Genomic DNA, 18,403 nt, shown 5'->3' with positions numbered 1-18,403 from the left:
TTTATTGAAATCCTATTCATTTGACCAGTAAAAGTTGATGGAAATAAAAATCATAATAGATATGAAGCAGCACCTCCCACTCTTATTTCTTTATTCATTCACTGGATGAAGACGTTGTTGGGCTAGGCAGCAGTTATTGCACAGAAAGCAGTTAAGAGTCAACCATATTGCTGTGGGTCTGTGAGTCACATATAGGCCTGACAAGGTTAGGATGTCACTTTCCTTCCCTAAAGGAACATTAGTGAACCAGATGAATTTTTCCCCTAACAAGCGACAATGGATTCATAGTAATCATTAGATTCTTAATTCCAGATATTTATTGAATTCAAATTCCACCATCTGCCATGGCAGGATTCGAACTCTGGTCCCCAGAACGTTATCTCTGCCTCTGGATTAACAGTCTAGCAATAATACCACTCGGCCATCAATCTCCTGTGGTAAACAAAATACCTTTACATGTCCATTACTTCTGTTTGAAATTTCCCTTGATTTATTTTCAAAATTACCAGGATGTTTTCATATCACTGACAAAATGGCAGGAAATGCTTTTCAGTGTAACTTTCCAATTTTTCACTTAATTATTTTCAAATAAAATCCACAAATAAACATTCTAAGATGCTCACTGGGAAAACTAATATTGTCTTGCAGACACAGTCAACATTCACACTTATGTGACTTGTATTTCAATACTACCTATCTAACCATAATTGAATGTAATTATTTTGGAAATTGATGTATTAAGTGAAACTGCAGGTTAGTTCTAATTCATGCTATTTTATAAATGCAAAAATGTATTCATGGCGTTCCTTCAGAAAGATTTTTTGTATACTTCAGCAAATTGTTAAAAGACTCAATGCCTTTTGCATTATATTTTCTGTGCAATTAACGTAAATGTTTATCTAACTACTGAAGAGTTGTTCCACATCTGGAATCCATAACTGAATGAGACAGGAGAATTATTTTTCAGATGCATGAGCTGAAATGTGACAAACTCCTGTTCACCTCTATATTCAGATACATGACCTGAAATATTTAGCTTCGTGTTATAATTGCACAAATGGTTATTATCTGTTAATTTAGTGAATAATTGCCTCCCCTCGACTTTTGTCACCTCTTTACACAAAGGTAGATTTTGAATTTTTTAATCTATTGTATGGATTATGATGTCACTGGGCAAGGCCGGCACTGTGGCTGTCCCCATTTACCCTTGAACTGTGTGACTTCTTCAACCATTTAAGAGTCCAACTACATTCCTGTAGAATTGAAATCACATGGTAATGATGGTAGATTTTAGGGTGGTGTGGTGGCTCACTGGCCAGCACTGCTTCCTGACGGTGCCAGAGACTCTAGTTCAAAATCTGTATGGAGTTTGCATGCCCTCCCAATATTTGTATGGGTTTCCAGGGGTGATGTGTTGCTTCCTGCAGTCCAGAGGTGTGCAAGTTAGGTGAATTGGCCATGCTAAATTGATTATAGTGTTCAGCAATGTGCAGGCTAGGGGGATGAACCGTAGAAAATACAGGAATTGTGTAGGGGGCTAGGTCTGGGTAGGATGCTGTTTGAATGGTCAGTGCAGACTTGATAGGTTGAATGGCCTCTTTCTACACTGTGTAGGGATTCTCTGGTTTACATGTTAGATTTTCCTCCTTAAAGGACGTTGTGAACCAGGTCAATTTTTCACAACAACAATTAGTGATTTTGTGATCACTATCAGACTAGCTTTATGTGAAACATTTCTATTGAATTTAAGCTCCATTAGCTGTCAGTGGGATTTGCATTTACATTGGCAAAAATTCCAGTGACATTATATTACTGGCAGCCCTAAATTAACAGAAACAAATGCTGACCAAATGTATATGAATAGGCAGTGCCTGCTGGTGAGGTGTTCATTTAGGAGGTGTCACACACTAGCTTTGTCATTTAATCACCTCCTGTTAATGTGGCATACTTTCAGACTAGACACTGGATAACAAGCAAAACCAGGAAACTGATTATTCCTCTGTAGATTATCTGTTGATCAAATTTGCACTGAATTTAGCTATGGCATCAAGCCAGGGCTTTCCCAGTCTAACATAACAAAGTGGGAAGCTGGATGAACACAGCAGGCCAAGCAGCATCTCAGGAGCACAAAAGATGCTGCTTGGCCTGCTGTGTTCATCCAGCCCCACACTTTATTATCTTGAATTCTCCAGCATCTGCAGTTCCCATTATCTCTGATCACACTTTCCCAGTCTATACTGTTTTACCATTGCTGACTGTCTCCACTGGCTGAGGTCCTGGCACAGGGGAAAACCAAAATAATATCTTTAGTTATTGCAGTCATTGTTAAACTTTCCTTGAATTAGAAGGGAATCCAGTACAAGTCTACAATTACTGCCTCTTCCACTTCTTGGTGCCTTCATGACTGAATGTTCCCCATTTTAGTTTAAATGTCAGATCAAATTTAATGGGCCAAATGGCCTAAATCTGCTCATATCTAGTCTTATGGTTTATCCAGTCTTCTTTCCCATTCTTTGGCAAGGATGTTTTTTCTTTGAAAAGAAATCCTAATAATGGGACACATTGTGGGGCTGGGGGAACATAACAGACCAGGCAGCATCACAGCAGCAGGAAAGTTGACATTTTGGCTCAGGACCCTTCTTCAGAAGGGCCTTCTTTTCTGTGTTCTTCCAGCTCCACACTATTATCTCTGACTCCAGCATCAACAGTTCTTACTGTCTCCTAATAATGAGACGTGTCTTAAGGGTCAGTCATTGCCTATCCCCGCCTGCGCGTGAAAAGAGTCTTGTCAGAGAAAGTGCTAATCAAGTATTTAAGCAATGGCCTAATGATCCTCTTGGCCAATCAAATCCTGCAGTAGTAATGTGCCACCCACCTGAAGCTACTGGCCAATCAGAAGTCAGCAACCACTGTGAGGCGCAGCACTATGTCAAGGCTAAGGCTGTTGGCTACATGGCAGTGCAGAAGACTGAGACCAGCAGAAGGGTAAGAAATTTTGGAGGTAGATGTATCACAGTGGGGGTTTTGGGAGGACACCTAGATCCCAATGGAGGTGATTAGCTTTCAGCAGACACTGTTCAGTCTACCCAAACCATGTTCTCCATCACCCCAGACTGGAGCAAATCAAGAACATCCAGAACCCAATGACAGGCCACTCCTGCAGAGCTGCCGTTTCTGTTGCCTAAACCAATAAGAATAATCAGATCAATAAACGGTTCAAATACATAACAAAGTGGCCATTAATGTACCAACCAACCAAGGAATTCTGACCTAGAACTTAGTGGCAGGAAGGAGGAGGTAAGTATCTCCTGGTGCCAAACTTCTGCACCACCTCCCCCACCCCCCCCCCCCCCCCGCCCCCACCAAACACCCAAATTATTTGCCTTTCCATCATTTTTCCAACTAGTTCTAGAGAGGGAGGAAATTCCACCCTTTATTTCACTTTTTTTTTACCTGATTTGACATTTAATGAAAACATTTTGGTCACCACTCCCTGTTTCAGACACTGTGTTATCCATTAACAACTCTTCAGCCTGATTTAGATGTTCTTGTTGGTTACTGTTGTTTCCCTGGTCATGCAGACATAGAGGTCTGTATCTTTACGGTAGTTGGCTGGCAGGAACCTTCAATTCAGGAAAGTCTATAATGGAGTGGAACAGTGATAATGGGAACTGCAGATGCTGGAGAATTCCAAGATAATAAAATGTGAGGCTGGACGAACACAGCAGGCCCAGCAGCATCTCAGGAGCACAAAAGCTGACGTTTCGGGCCTAGACCCTTCATCAGAGAGGGGGATGGGGAGAGGGAACTGGAATAAATAGGGAGAGAGGGGGAGGCGGACCGAAGATGGAGAGTAAAGAAGATAGGTGGAGAGAGTGTAGGTGGGGAGGTAGGGAGGGGATAGGTCAGTCCAGGGAAGACGGACAGGTCAAGGAGGTGGGATGAGGTTAGTAGGTAGCTGGGGGTGAGGCTTGGGGTGGGAGGAAGGGATGGGTGAGAGGAAGAACCGGTTAGGGAGGCAGAGACAGGTTGGACTGGTTTTGGGATGCAGTGGGTGGGGGGGAAGAGCTGGGCTGGTTGTGTGGTGCAGTAGGAGGAGGGGACGAACTGGGCTGGTTTTGGGATGCGGTGGGAGAAGGGGAGATTTTGAAGCTGGTGAAGTCCACATTGATACCATTGGGCTGCAGGGTTCCCAAGCAGAATATGAGTTGCTGTTCCTGCAACCTTCGGGTGGCATCATTGTGGCACTGCAGGAGGCCCATGATGGACATGTCATCTAGAGAATGGGAGGGGGAGTGGAAATGGTTCATGACTGGGAGGTGCAGTTTGTTTGTTCATTGCATTTTGCGAAATCTAGCCTGATGTTAGCAGCCAAAGCATTATCTCTAACTGTAGGCTTCATCTGATGATTTCTTATTGCGAAGGTGAACTCTTATAAACTATAAACCTATCAATTATTGCACAATGACCTTTATTGAGGGAAACACTCCTGGTAGGCATTTAACAATCCTTAAATGTTTTTGGTCTGTGTTAAACACCTAGTCTTAAGAACATTGTTAAACCTTGTTCTAAACTTCATACATACCCACGTAGATTAGTAAGTCCCAGATGGCCGCCTAGAAATTTGTTTAGTAGTAGTGAGTTTCCTAAGTCTCGGGTCCCACTATCTGCCTGGGAACAGAAAAGTGTACCACCATCGCCCCCGCCATCCGTTCAAATAGCTCCACTCTCACAGAGCAGCAAGACCAACATAAAGGTTAAGAATTCTCAGTGTGGAAGTCAATAAGTACCTGGAGACTTCAGCTTGCATCCATTTGAAGGAGACTCACTATACAATAGCATCTCCGGATATGATTGTGGGTGCTTTCCCACTCTTCCCCCTCATGGCATACTTTTGATCCATTTACAGGACTCTTCTGTGTTCCATTGCTGTACCTTGGCCTAAATTTGTCATGCAGCACCAAGGACACTATGTGATCAAGAATATGCACCTAACTCATGGCCTGGACCAAGCTGTATCTCTAGGTTGTTCACTTGCTCCCTTAGCACTCACTCTGAGTCTATCTGAATGTTCACAGCATTTCAGTATTGCCTTGCCTCTCAGCCAGAGATACCTGGCTCAATGTACTGCTCTATGGCCATGCAATTTAGCACAAACTCAAAGCCAGAAACTTGTCATCAACAGTCCTCCGTTAAGTGAAGGGAAGTAACATTCTGTTAGAGGCTGCCAGTGTACTAAATTTATGAACAGCCTCTGATATAAGTCCATGGGCTTAGGTGTGCTAAGTCAGCCACTTAGCAAGGTCAGAGTCAGGATCATCTCCAGATAAACAGCAAGAACCCGAATCCCATATTGTGGTCTGCTTTCATCCTGAATGAGAGGAAGTAGGAACTAAACAGATGAAAGTGGTTGGCACAGCTATTACTTTTAGTGCAATAGGGAGGTGTTCCAAGTAGGGTAGCAGGCAGTGCAGAGGGTATGCAGGGCTAGTGGTGCTAAGGGTTCAGGTGGATAACAGTAGGCAGGGATAATGTTGTGGGACAATAGTGAGAATAGTGTGCCATGAGCCTTAGTGCGATGTGACTACACTAGCAGGGAATGAGCATAAGATATCAGAGAGAAGATTGTGGCACTTATACCTGCAGTATGGGGAAGGTCATTAACCTCTTTCTTATGTTGCTGTGCATTCCTCCAGACAGCAGAGGCTGCACTGACCCAGGTGGTAACCTCATACCAGACTGGTATGGTCTGGATTCATGGCCTCTATTGCTGGTCCTGGGGAAAGAAAAATTCCTACCTTTATACCATCCTGTCCACCAGGTTATCCCTGGGATGGAGATTGGCAACATGAGGCTACAGTCAGAAAAGGGTGATACTGCAGGGGAAGAAAATTTTGTGAGGTGAATTTGGTAAGACAGGGTGGGAAAATTATCCACGAAGTACAATGAAACTTCACTGAAATGGTCACTAAAAATGACATTTAAAAGAAAAAGCCTCAGTGCAAAGATACTGAAGTCCAAGGCTTCTCACGTTCACCGTGTGTAAACTTAACTTTTGACCAATACAACAAGATTTATGAGCTAATAGAACATAACCCCCAAAATAGGGTTGATTTGTGAAATTCCCAGCTAACTGGAAATACCCACCACATGCATAACCCTGCGTTATTGAGAAAACACCTCTTCGCAGAAAGGAAGATGCATTCACTATCACCACTGCCTTCAACCTTCCTGCTGCTAAGCCTATGTTCTATATTCCCCTCTTGCTCCTCCACGCCATGTTTCTCACATCTCCTGCACACGGTCTCCATGCAAATTTCTCCCCTAGTCCTGCCTCCTTGCTCACTCATTTCTAATCATCCCCCTGCATTTTAATCTGGATCTGAGTACTGCACTTGGTTTTGCCTCAATCTTTGTAAACCTGCAGAAGATTGATTAGTAACCATTAGTACTAAAATATGTCACCAATGCCTAATATTGAGAGCTTTACAAGATGTCACTGATGGGCTGTATATTTCAAACATTTTTGACATTATTTCAATTTAACTAGAACGAAATATGCTTGATATTATAGAATCTGATTATTACTGATAAGAAAGATGTGTTGCATTTCAGGACAAACACAAGAACGTCAACCTGAAAAAATTATACTTCAGGAGATAGGGATGTTGATTGGTTGATAACTTGATTGTGAGGACGTTGCTATAGAGAAAATAATGGGAGCTACAGTAACGTTTCTCTTTCTACTCATATCACTGAGCAGAAAGCTGTAAGTTCAAGCATCACTTCTAGTACTTCAGCATAAAATTTAGGTTAACACTCTAGTATTGTAGAAAGGGAGCATTGCGCTGTAGGAGCTTTTGCCTCTCAGATGGAACATTAATCTGATGCTTCATCTGCCCTTTCAAATGGATAGAAAAGGCCTCATTACACTGTACAAAGAGCTACACGTTATGTTCTCTATGGGAACTTGGTCAACATTTATTCTTATCAGCACCTTAACAATGAATGGAAGTGTTACACAATCACATGAGAAATCCAGGGCAAGACCTATCTCAAGTTGGGAACAAATCACTGCTAGTTTCTGGATATTGAACTGAGATTCTCACCAGTCAATGGAGACTTCTCTATTAAAAGGGATTATTGCTTGTTAATGACTTTATTAACTGTAGAGCTTCACAGTAATGTACAGCTTTTTATTGCAAATGGACACCAACATCACCAAATAACACATGTTCAGTGCTGTTCACTGAGCCACATAGTGAATCATTATATGCCACGTCAATGAATATGTTTCAGAAGTGTTTTGTCAGCTGTTAAGTGCTTTGAAATTTCTGAGATTGTGAAATGTATTATATAAAAGCCAATTACTTTCTTAAATGTAGTTCAAAGTGTATAGATAAGAGCATTTGTTGAAATCCTGCAAGCTGTCAGCGCTGGGATTCAGTAACTGATAGAAGCTTGGAGTTGAGAACTTGTTGCACATTGGACTGAAGTATCAGCACCTGCCAAAGTTCAGAGAGATATCGTGGAAACAAGGATAGCTGTGTTGTTTGAGAAATAATCTTTCTGCTAACCTGAGATTTGTCTGCATTGTATCAACTTGATTTACTTAATTTTTGAAAGGTAAGACAGAAGCATTTTTGCAGATTTTCGTTGGAATGATTATTTTGTTCAGAGCTATAATAAGGCCAGCATAGAAAGGTAATCCTTGAAATAATCAGTGTCCCATTAAATGCCATGCATAGAACATAATTCCTAACAGAAGTGTGATTTATAATTTGTTTGTATCTGAGATTGTTACATATATTCTGATCTAGATTCTTCTGTTTACCTGCAATTAATCATTTGATTCACAGTCTACCAGCTGAAAGCTCCGAATAAAAAGTGAATAATTATTAATTATCATTAATACCTTTCATACCTAAATTTGCCAAATGGATTAATTCATTTGCATTGTTGACTGCTCAATTAACTGTACCAGAAAATGTTCATTACTAGTTCATGGATTTTGTGATGTAGCCGGGGCAATATCAATTGTTCTTTCTTCTCCCAGGATTGGTATGGTAATCCATGAAGTTCCACAGAGGAACTTTAGCCAGAATTGCAGAAATTCATCAGAGCTCTAGTAGTCTAATTAGAGTGACAGGTAATTTCTAGACTCCACTTGTAACCATCTGGTGGTGAGGCCAAAGTTGTTACATGAGCTGTTAACAGCTCAAACTTCAAGTGAAAAGATAGTAAAAGGAAATGGCATGAATGGGAAAGCCTTTAATTCACCAACAAGTAGAATATTTGACACAAAACTCAGGTGTTTTCTTTTCAGTTTCCAAATTGACTGAAACAAATCACAGCCATGAATGTATGGAGCTTTCTCAACTGTATTCTACTTATGTTACTGAAGTGCACCATTTTGACAAGTGCGGAACTATCTGTGGAACTGAAAAATGCCCATCTACTAACTTCAAAGGATTATGCTCATATCATCAATATGAAACAAGAAGGTGGTAAGTTTAAATTAACTTTCAGTCGAAAGTACTGTGAATATCATTGTGTGTCAATTGAAAGTAAAAGCACTGGCTATGCTGATCATTATATCCTGTATGTCATTTTTACCACAGAAAAGTAACTTGTGACGACAATATACAGCATGATTGCAGATCAGGCTTTTATTGGCATGTTATTTTATCATTAACAAAGCCCCTAAGGATTAGCCAATAGGAAAATAAATTACTGATAATAAATTAATTTGTTTGTATGAGCTTATGTTAAGGGATTGAGCCGAAGAGGGTTCAGAAGAGATTTACCATGATGATGCTGGGAATGGAGGGTTTGAGTTATAAGGAGAGGCTAGATAGGCTGGGACGTTTTTCACTGGAGCATGGGAGGTCGAGAGTTGGTCTTGTAGAGGTTTGTAAAATAATGAGTGATATAAATAAGGTGAATGGCAGGTGTCTTTTCTCTCACATGGGAGATTTCAAGACCAGGGTACATATCTTTAAGGTGAGAGGAGAAAGATTTTGAGAAAAGACATGAGGGTCCATTTTCTTTAAACCCAGGGAGTGGTTCGTGTGTGGAATGAACTTCCAGAGGAAGTGGTGGATGAGGGTACAGTAACAACATCTAAAAGACTTTTAGATAAGCATATGAACAAGAAATGTTTGGAGGGGTATGGGCCAAGCGCAGGCAGATGAGATTGTATAGTTTTGGACTATGGTTGGCGTGGACTGGTTGGACTGAAAGGTTTGTATCCATGCTGTATGACTCTATATGTTAGAATAAATTCTTTAAAATGAGCTTTAATAGAATTAGAGAATGATATAGCAGAGAATTCCTTACTTACAAGAAATTTTCTTTGTTTTTGCATCTCTTGCACTTATTTTACAATGTGAAATTGTAAAACTGCGTTACTATGCTAAACAGATGTCTCTGTTTTATGTAGGTTTTCCAAATGATTGTTACGAAATTTTTCAACAATCAGAAGGTAAGGCTAAAGATGGCCTTTATATCATTCAACTAATGAAGGATTTTCTAGTTGTGTATTGTGACATGCACAGTGCAGAAGGCGGCTGGACAGTGGTCCAGCACATCACTGCCAATACTTCCTTGGATTTTGACAGAACATGGCAAGACTACAAGCAAGGATTTGGGTTGGTTAATGGCAATCATTGGCTGGGCAATGAACTCATGCACAGGCTTACTAGCAAGCCGGGAGCATACAAATTGGGAATAAAGCTAATTGGCATGAATGGTGAAATGAAATGGGGAGAATATGACCCATTCCTTATTGAACGTGAAGAAGCCAAGTACAAAATTAGGCTTGGTCTTTATCAAGGAACAGCAGCTGATGCTTTGACACAAGATACAGAAGCGTATATCCATGATAACCAAAAATTCACCACAAAAGATAGTGACAATGACAACTACTTTCAGAACTGTGCTAAACTAGAGCTCAATGGAATTTCAGGTGGAGGATGGTGGTACAATGCCTGTGCTGGAGCCAACCTGAACAGAAGAAATATTCTATACTGGCAAAATGATTGCAATAAAGAAAATCTGTGCAAGTATGCATGGATGATGGTAAAACCTAATAACAAGCAAGGTAAATGTAGTGATAGCTCACATGATGAACTATAATTTTGGCATATTAAGCAAAACTGCAAATCAAGCCAAATTATACTTTAAATTGTCATATTTTCCCTAAATAAATGTTGCATTTAAGTGCCATTTGCTGTAAAATTGCTAACAAATACATACCCAGTGCAATTTGAACCAACAGTTTATTTATTACACCTCTTGCTTACATGTATAAACTAAGTTTTATGGAAAAAATTGATAAATCCTATTCAAGACGTGACCCAGATTAAGTGGATCAGTGGGTCTGAACATGGGTTGTTTCATTTTTGGGAATATGATTCAAATTCAGCTCAGGTGAAGGGACAGATTTCTTTGTTGGATGTCTGTAACTAAATTACATTTGCAATGTTTCTGAGAAAGACCATCTGGCTGCCTAATATTCAAAGCTAACATGGCAAGAGGAGTGAGTTCAGGTTGACTTTGGGGTTAGAGCATGTTGTTGAGCAGAGTGAACTTTATCTCCAGGTTAACAGAGCATGTGTGATGTTGATGCTGGTTGGAAAAGGGAATATGAATACTTCTTAACAAGTTCAAAACTTCACCAGCACAAAGAAATAAATAAATTTCAGAATCAAATGCAAATACTGACTGTGAAATCCAGTGTTCATGACCCATATAGAAAAATAAAACAAGCTGAAGTAACCAAAGCAGAGGTTTTTCAAAATGCAATTCAAGGTCTCCACAATCTTTGCTGTATTTTCAGAACTGGATTCTTCTCAGTTGTACAACCTGTATCTCATCGTTTAATTAACACTTTTGAAGGACAAGCATTTTTTTAAATTGGTGAAGAGTTGAATTCAAATTAAAAATCTATTTGTTTAAGTTTCTTCAAGAATAATTGGAGCTGTATTACATTTATCCTTTCTGTTTTGGCTTCTAAATCTCCCCTGAAATGGTAACACTATTAATATCACTATCCTGTACTGAATCTGTATTTACAATCCATCAATAAAATCTCTGAAGGACACCCATTCTATTGTATTACATTTAAGATTGGTTTAGTGAGGATCTTGTTGTATGATTCATTAAGAACAGTGAAGTGAGCTGTTGATACATGATTCCCCCATTGTACAGACAATATGCAAAGACCTTCTGATCTTAAATTTTACTACTATTGAAGCCATTTGTTCAGCGACCTTTCCTCATGCCTCTTCCCTCAGCACATGCCCACTATGTCAAATATGGCTTCCCTGCAGTTGCCTTGAACCCCCTTCACAGTCTCATTTCTCTTTTACCTCCAACTGTGCCTTCTCCAGAATAATTTCATCCAGCACAAGCTCCCTTGACCTCTTTCTCAGTAAAGTACCAATCTTTCAACTTCCCTTGTTAGACACTATGTTAGCTGAAGTTATAATTGGCTCCTTCTCCTTAGGAACCGCACCCATTTCTTTCAACTATTCTTCAAGAGAAAATAAGAGCAAGTCTTTTAGTGTCGTAGTAGTATCCCTACTTCTGAACTAGAGATTTAAGTCCCACTTCAAGCATCATAGTGCTCCAAACAAATTGATCATCACCATATGCATATGGTAGGCAGCAAGAGTCGGAGAATTTTCACATCTGCCAGGACAACAACTCCCCACATTAAAAGACTCCACTGTTGCCATGAGCAAGAATCATCCTCATTCCAAGTGACTACTGCACAGACATACAAAAGACAATGTAAGAGCAAAGTACTGCAGGTGCTGGAATCTGTACTGAAAACACAAAGTGCTGGAGATCACAGAAGGTAAGGTGGCACCCATAGGGAGAAAGCAAGCCAACAGTTCAAGTCTAGACGACTCTTCATCAGACCTGACATGAAGTGTGGAAAGGGCAGCATTCATGTAATAGTGGTGGGGGAGAGAGGATGTTGATAGTTCAGATTAAATGATCAGAATGTGAGAACAGCAGAGCAATGGTGTGTCTAATCACCAGACTGGAAAGATCACAGGACCACTGGACAGGCGGTGGGGAGAAGGTGAGAGAATATATGGTGTCAGAGAATGTTACATGCAAAGCTAAAAGAAAGAAAAAGAATGGGTTCACAAAATACAATATTCAATTCTATGTCTTGACAAGGTATCATTTCATCTCCAAATTCTAAGTAGGAAGGTAGATGACTGACGTGTATAAAAATGTTTCCATGGGCAGTTTCAATATTGTAAGGCTCAATCGCGGTAACGTTCACTTTTGAGTGAAGTGGGCAGATGGTGACCGGTGCCAATGCCCACTTTGCTGCTTGGCTGAATATCTCAAATGGTTGTGTCATAACTATAGGGAAACTATGAGCTCCTTATATTATTGTTGGCATCTAACCTGCATGTACAATGGAAATACAACAATTAGTTTTATTACATTTGCAACTTGGACCAAGAGAGAAACTAACAGGATAAGATTGTGCCTGTACTTATGAGTAGCATTCCAGCTGGACCCAGAAGCTCGGTGAAAATTGTGATGCTGTTTTGTTATGGTCTTTCAGTTGTATAGCCCACTGGGAAACATTCAGGAGTTCATGTATATTGAGTGCCTAATTGGATGTAATATCATTCATTCTTGAATTATACGCTGATGTAAATTAGTATCAACAGGAGGCGAATAAAGCAATTAAATTGTTCTGTAACCCTTTCTAATTACATGAACAAATGCATAAATTGCAAAAACAAATTTATTTGTAGATTGTACACACATCACTATGAACCAGGCAGATTATTAAACTTTGTTGGCATCTGTATGAAACACTTATGGTGAAATAATTGCTTTAATCAACACAATAATGTACAAGCAGTTACATACCCACTGAATGTTTGTAATGCCAACATTTTTCAAATAAAATCCATCCATTCAATTTGTAAATGAGTTCAACATTAATAGACAAATTGTGGATCAATTACTTAGGTATCCAACAAAAAACTTCATATGAGGGCTAAACATTCATTATAATAGTTAGCATGTAAGTAGACCACTCTCACCATATATGTACATATATATATAGTTGCAGACTCTTCAAACATAGCTGGTAAGTTAAAAAAACTGTCCAGAAATTTGGAAAAGTACAGGCTTAATACAAATACAATTTCCACTGACCAAATAAGTCACAAGTATCCTAAATTTGATTACATTTTTTGTTATGTGCATGTTTCTATTCTTCTTGATTGTGGAAACCATTAGATGTGTGTAAGAGAGCACTCCCATGCTGCAGAAATAAAATTACTCTAGTTTAATATTTGTGCAACAGAAGTAAAATAATAATTTATGCAATTCATGAAATGAGAATGAATATTAAAATCTTTATTCTGTGACAAATCCTTGCTAAAATACCTCTAGGTTGACAACCTTTCCAAGTATAAATGATTTCTCAGTTGAACGGAGTTCAGTTAAAACTTTCAGGATTCCCAACATCATCATATCCTTCGTAACTCAACAAAGTACATAATGGCAACAGGAGAATGTGCTTTGTATCAAGCAAAAGCATTGGTATCAAGGGCAAAAACAGAACATCTGGGAAAGGGTCAGCTTGATTTGGAGTAAGACAACACACTTTCAATGAGCAATTTTACAAAGTTATAAACAGGATGGTCAAGTGCTATCTAAGTACGGAATAAATATATTCTTACTTTGTCACCACCAATATTTTTTGTGCTCATGAAACTGAGGAATCATCTTGCTGAAGAATGACATATTCTGCATTTCTGGCACCATCACATCAACGAGGTCCTTCTGCTGGCCAGATGTAAAGTTAAGCTTGTTCTATGTGGCTTAAGAATTGCTGTATCAGGAGACCATCCATTTGGTATCAATGGGATCTTTTACATATTCCACACCAGCCATCGGTATGAATTTTTTTTTCCCTGAAAGGCAGTGTTGATTTCTAAGTTACATGAAATCAACAAGAACGTTATGTGTGGATCCAATGCTGAGTCGAAACTGGATTGGTTTTACTCAGTGTAAGTTTAGTGCATTATCCAAAAAAAAGTAGGATAATTTTGTCCTTTCTCAGACTTGAACTTGAAGATGATTCTCAGAAGTGAAAAGACAGCTGTGATATTTTGGTTACAGAAGGGAATTAGAAAATAGTTACTTTGCATATTATTCTTGAAAAGTAAAAACATGAATTTTTGTTAAAGTAAAAAGACAAAATGTGGCTGAAGTCTTAATATATTGTTTTCCCATTGATTGTAATAAATAACTAATTCATTCCTTAAAAAATTAGACTCTTACTGAACAATTCTGCATGTGATAATCTTAAATGGCTTATTAATTGTGCTCACAATGTATCTTACTTATGCTCATTGGAAGCTATATATATTTATATACAGGAACCTATCCCCTGCAGGCAGGATGAATTTGTCCAGACATTGTATATTTGTTTGAATTAAACAATAACAACAATAACAACAATGCCTCAACTAATAGACTCACCAACCAACCATAAATATTTTCTTGTGCTGTATAAATTGTTGCTCCCACTGAAATGTGACATTCTTGTGTTTGTCCTGATGAACACAAAATAAAAAGTTTCAACACCACACTTCTTTTCAGCAAGACTCAAATTCCGTACAACAAGTTACTAATGGTCAGGAGTTGGCAAGCATCTTGCACTCAATATGCTAAGAAATTCCTGAACTTGAATGTTTTCTAGGAGTGATCTTGCAGCTATCCTCTTTGGTTGTGAACAGAGCCAAATTTAAAAAGTGTTAGAGAATGTGGCAGAACATACTGGTAATGAGTGCACATTTTGGGAATGAGTTAGATTATTTAAATCAAGCAAGGTGTGACACACTGATATGCAAAGTATGGCATATACGTTGCTTTTGTATAAATATATAAAGAGAAAACCAATTGAATTAAGTGAGTTTGATCAAAACTGTTGAGTTGCTTGTTCACTTACTGTGAAATAAATTCATTTTAACATTTTGTTTCTGGCCACATCTGCCTTGATGTTTCTTCATCTGGCTTCAAAGCACTTGGAGAGGCACATGAGGAAATGTGTAAAACATACAAATACCTGGTTTCAACCACAAAAGTCTAATATTGCCACCCCCTTGGGTTATGTGTCCTAAGGTACTCAGCAATGTGAGACTACAATGGTATGCATGAGGCATCACATCCACTATGGGTGATAACTACCATTTAAGATGAAAGGTATCTACAGCAGACGCTAAACTTGTACCAACCTAATTCTAGCACTCTGTACAATTGAATCCCGAGCTTAATCACTTAGGTTCAGGGATAAAAGTTGCATTCCAAAAGAGTACCATTTTTGTACTTGTAGAATACCTACTAATTCTGCTCACCACTAACATTTTTGGAGAACTTCACTCCTTTTCTTAATTTCTCCTGGTTACATAGTCTGTAAATGTGGAGACTGGTAACAGTGGCATCTTCCTATATTTTTCTTGGAGCAGTCTGAGCATCCATTTGTGATACGATGTTTCATCTCCTCTCTTTTTATCATTCTACTTCCTTCCTAGCAGGTGTTCTCTTTCTCTTCATCATTTATCTCAAAAGGAATTGTTATGAATATTCATCCCCTAACTGAAGAATCAGGTAAGAGCCCATGTTGCATCTCTTTTTGACTTGTATTAATGACTGTTCCAATATAGAGAGCAGAAAGCCCTGGGTTCATTTCCTGGAAGTGATGAGTTTGCTGATTTTGGTCTCAGTGACAAGAAGAGTATTGCAATTGACCTCAATACCCCTCGGTTAAAAAGAAAGACTTATATTTATATTGTAATTCTCAGAACATCAGGATGTTCCAATGTCCCTTTATTAAAAAAAATGTGAAATGCAGTCGCTGTTAAATGTTGGAAACCTGACACGTCCTCCACCTCCTCCAGAACTTCCAATTCCCCAGACCCCAACGCCTCATCTTTACCATGGAAGTCCAGTCCCCATACACCTGCATTCCCCATACAGAGGGCCTAAGGGCCCTCCGCTTCTTCCAGTCCCACAGGCCCGACCAGTCCCCCTCCACCGACATCCTCATCCACTTAGCCAAACTCGTCCTCACCTTCAACAACTTCTCTTTCAATTCTTCCCACTTCCTACAGACAAAGGGGGTGGTCATGGGTACCCACATGGGCCCAAGCTTTACCTGCCTCTTTGTAGGTTACGTGGAACAATCCCTCTTCCGTACCTACGCTGGCCCTAAACCCCACCTCTTCCTCCGTTACATTGAAGACTGTATCGGTGCCGCCTTGTGCTTCCACGAAGAGCTTGAACAGTTCATTCACTTCACCAGCACCTTCCACCAAACCTTAAGTTCACCTGGACCATCTCTGACACCTGTCTCTCCTTCCTGGACACCTCTGTCTCCATCTCCGACAACCACCTAGAAACCGATATCTATTTCAGGCCCACCAACTCCCACAGCTACCTAGAATACACCTCTGCCCACCCACCTTCCTGCAAAAATGCCATCCCATATTCCCAATTCCTTCACCTCCACCGCATCTGCTCTCAGGATGAGGCATTCCACTCCCGTACATCTCAGATGTCCTCATTTTTCAAGGGCCACAACTTCCCCCGGCTCAGTGGTTGAGAACGCCCTCGACTGTGTCTCCCACATTTCCTGCAACTCATCCCTCACACCCCCTTCTTGCAATAAAAACAAACCAAAACAGAATCCCCCTCGTCCTCACATACCACCCCACCAACCTGCGGATCCCCAACGCATCATCCTCCAACATTTCCACCATCTGCAATCCGGCCCCACCACCAAAGACATTTTTCCCTCTCCACCCTTATCTGCTTTCCAGAGGGACCACTCTCTCCATGACTCCCTTGTCCGCTCCACACTCCCCTCCAGCTCCAACACACCCGGCACTTTTCCCTGCAACCACAGAAAGTGCTACACCTCCCCCCTCACCCCCATCCCAGCCCCCAAGAAGACTTCCCACATCAAGCAGATGTTCACCTGTGCATCTGTTAATGTGGTATACTGCTGTACCCATTGTGGCTTCCTCTATATTGGGGAAACCAAGTGAAGGATTGCAGACCACTTTGCAGAACACCTATGCTTGGTTCGCACTAAACAACTGTACCTCCCAGTCACGAACCATTTCAACTCCCCTTCCCTTTCTGCAGATGACATGTCCATCATGGGCCTCCTACAGTGCCACAACGATGCTACCCGAATGTTGCAGGAACAGCAACTCATATTCCGCTTGGGAATCCTGCAGCCTAATGGTATCAATGTGTACTTCACAAGCTTCAAAATCTCCCGTCCCCCCCACCGCACCCCAAAACCAGCCCAGCTCATCCCCGCCTCCCAAACCTGTCCTTCCTTCCACCTATTCCCCTCCTCGCAACTCAAGCCCCACCCCCACCTCCTACCTACTAACCTCATCCCGCCCCTTGACCTGTCCATCCTCCCCGGACTGACCTATCCCCTCCCTAACTCACCACCTACACTCACCTTTACCGGCTCCATCCCCGCCTCTTTGACTGGTCTGTCTCCTCTCCACCTACCTTCTCCTTTATCCATCGTCTATCCGCCTCCCCCTCTCTCCCTATTTATTTCAGAGCCTCCTCCCCCTCCCCCATTTCTGAAGAAGGGTCTAGGCCCAAAATGTCAGCTTTCCTGCTCCTATGATGCTGCTTGGCCTGCTGTGTTATTTCAGCCAATTTGAACATAGCATGGCCCTACTCATACCAATGACCAGACTAATTGCATTTTATATCAATCAAGATAAACATTGTCCAAGACACTGGAAAAAAATACCAGTTCTCTTTCATAAAGTGCCATCTTTTATGTTATGGGAGTGTCCTTGTTATACTCACTCTACCAAGAGTGCTCCACAGCCTTTGGTTCTGCACTGACATCTCAACTAGATTATGTGCTCAAGGCTGTGGTGAAGGATTGAATATCCAGGAGCATTTTGTTTAAGGGATAAGAATGCTACCACTGAGCCACAGCTGACACGGAAGGGAAAGTCACCTCGAGTTTCCATTCCTGATTGCTAATCTAATAACCCCGGCTGGAAAGATCAGTTGTCTGGGTATTTGGTAAATGAAATGGCTACTGTTCCCCTTCTTTCCAAAGTTCTAAAAGCCTACTGACAGTTACAAATGCAGCTGAAGATTGCACATTGAGCCACAGGTAGCTGTGAAAGAATGTCTGATGGGAGTGACTGTGTTTCAAGACAGGAGGGCAAAAAAAAAGAGGGCGCAAGAAACTAGCTAAAACCTGGAAGGGCTGTCCAGCAAAGGTGAACTAAGCAATTTCCTGAGTATACTCCACTATGATACAATTTATAGCAAATAATTTTAGCGCTGAGGGTTTCAT

At 40.6% G+C, this 18,403-nt stretch overlaps 2 protein-coding genes across 9 annotated transcripts in view; one reads left to right on the top strand and one right to left on the bottom strand.

The window, feature by feature from the left end:
* Positions 1 to 6,651: 6,651 nt before the first annotated feature.
* Positions 6,652 to 13,919, top strand: zgc:194887 (uncharacterized protein LOC571819 homolog). Of its 2 annotated transcripts, none has more exons than XM_048537489.2 (3): positions 6,652 to 7,626; positions 8,312 to 8,507; positions 9,443 to 13,919. In XM_048537489.2, exons 2-3 carry the CDS (start codon positions 8,357 to 8,359, stop codon positions 10,135 to 10,137), a joined length of 846 nt encoding a protein of 281 aa, XP_048393446.1. In that variant the 5' UTR covers positions 6,652 to 7,626; positions 8,312 to 8,356; the 3' UTR covers positions 10,138 to 13,919. The 2 variants fall into 2 exon arrangements, with proteins under 2 accessions (XP_048393446.1, XP_048393445.1); XM_048537488.2 differs by having other exon boundaries at positions 6,677 to 7,626; positions 8,327 to 8,507; positions 9,443 to 13,918.
* LOC125455448 (uncharacterized) overlaps positions 12,764 to 18,403 on the bottom strand; it is a 52,656-nt gene continuing 47,016 nt past the window's right edge. For 4 of the 7 annotated variants that reach the window (XM_048537482.2, XM_048537483.2, XM_048537484.2 and 1 more), the window contains one exon: positions 12,764 to 14,609. In XM_048537482.2, the coding sequence (XP_048393439.1) occupies positions 14,437 to 14,609 (173 nt within the window). In that variant the 3' untranslated portion in view covers positions 12,764 to 14,436. The remainder of the gene's footprint in view (positions 14,610 to 18,403) is intronic. The other 3 variants (XR_009446246.1, XM_059649218.1, XM_059649217.1) reach the window with 3 other exon arrangements.

The sequence above is a fragment of the Stegostoma tigrinum genome, chromosome 10 (genome assembly GCF_030684315.1).
Source record: "Stegostoma tigrinum isolate sSteTig4 chromosome 10, sSteTig4.hap1, whole genome shotgun sequence".
NCBI lineage: Eukaryota > Metazoa > Chordata > Chondrichthyes > Orectolobiformes > Stegostomatidae > Stegostoma > Stegostoma tigrinum.
This window is presented reverse-complemented; position numbering and strand designations above follow the sequence as displayed.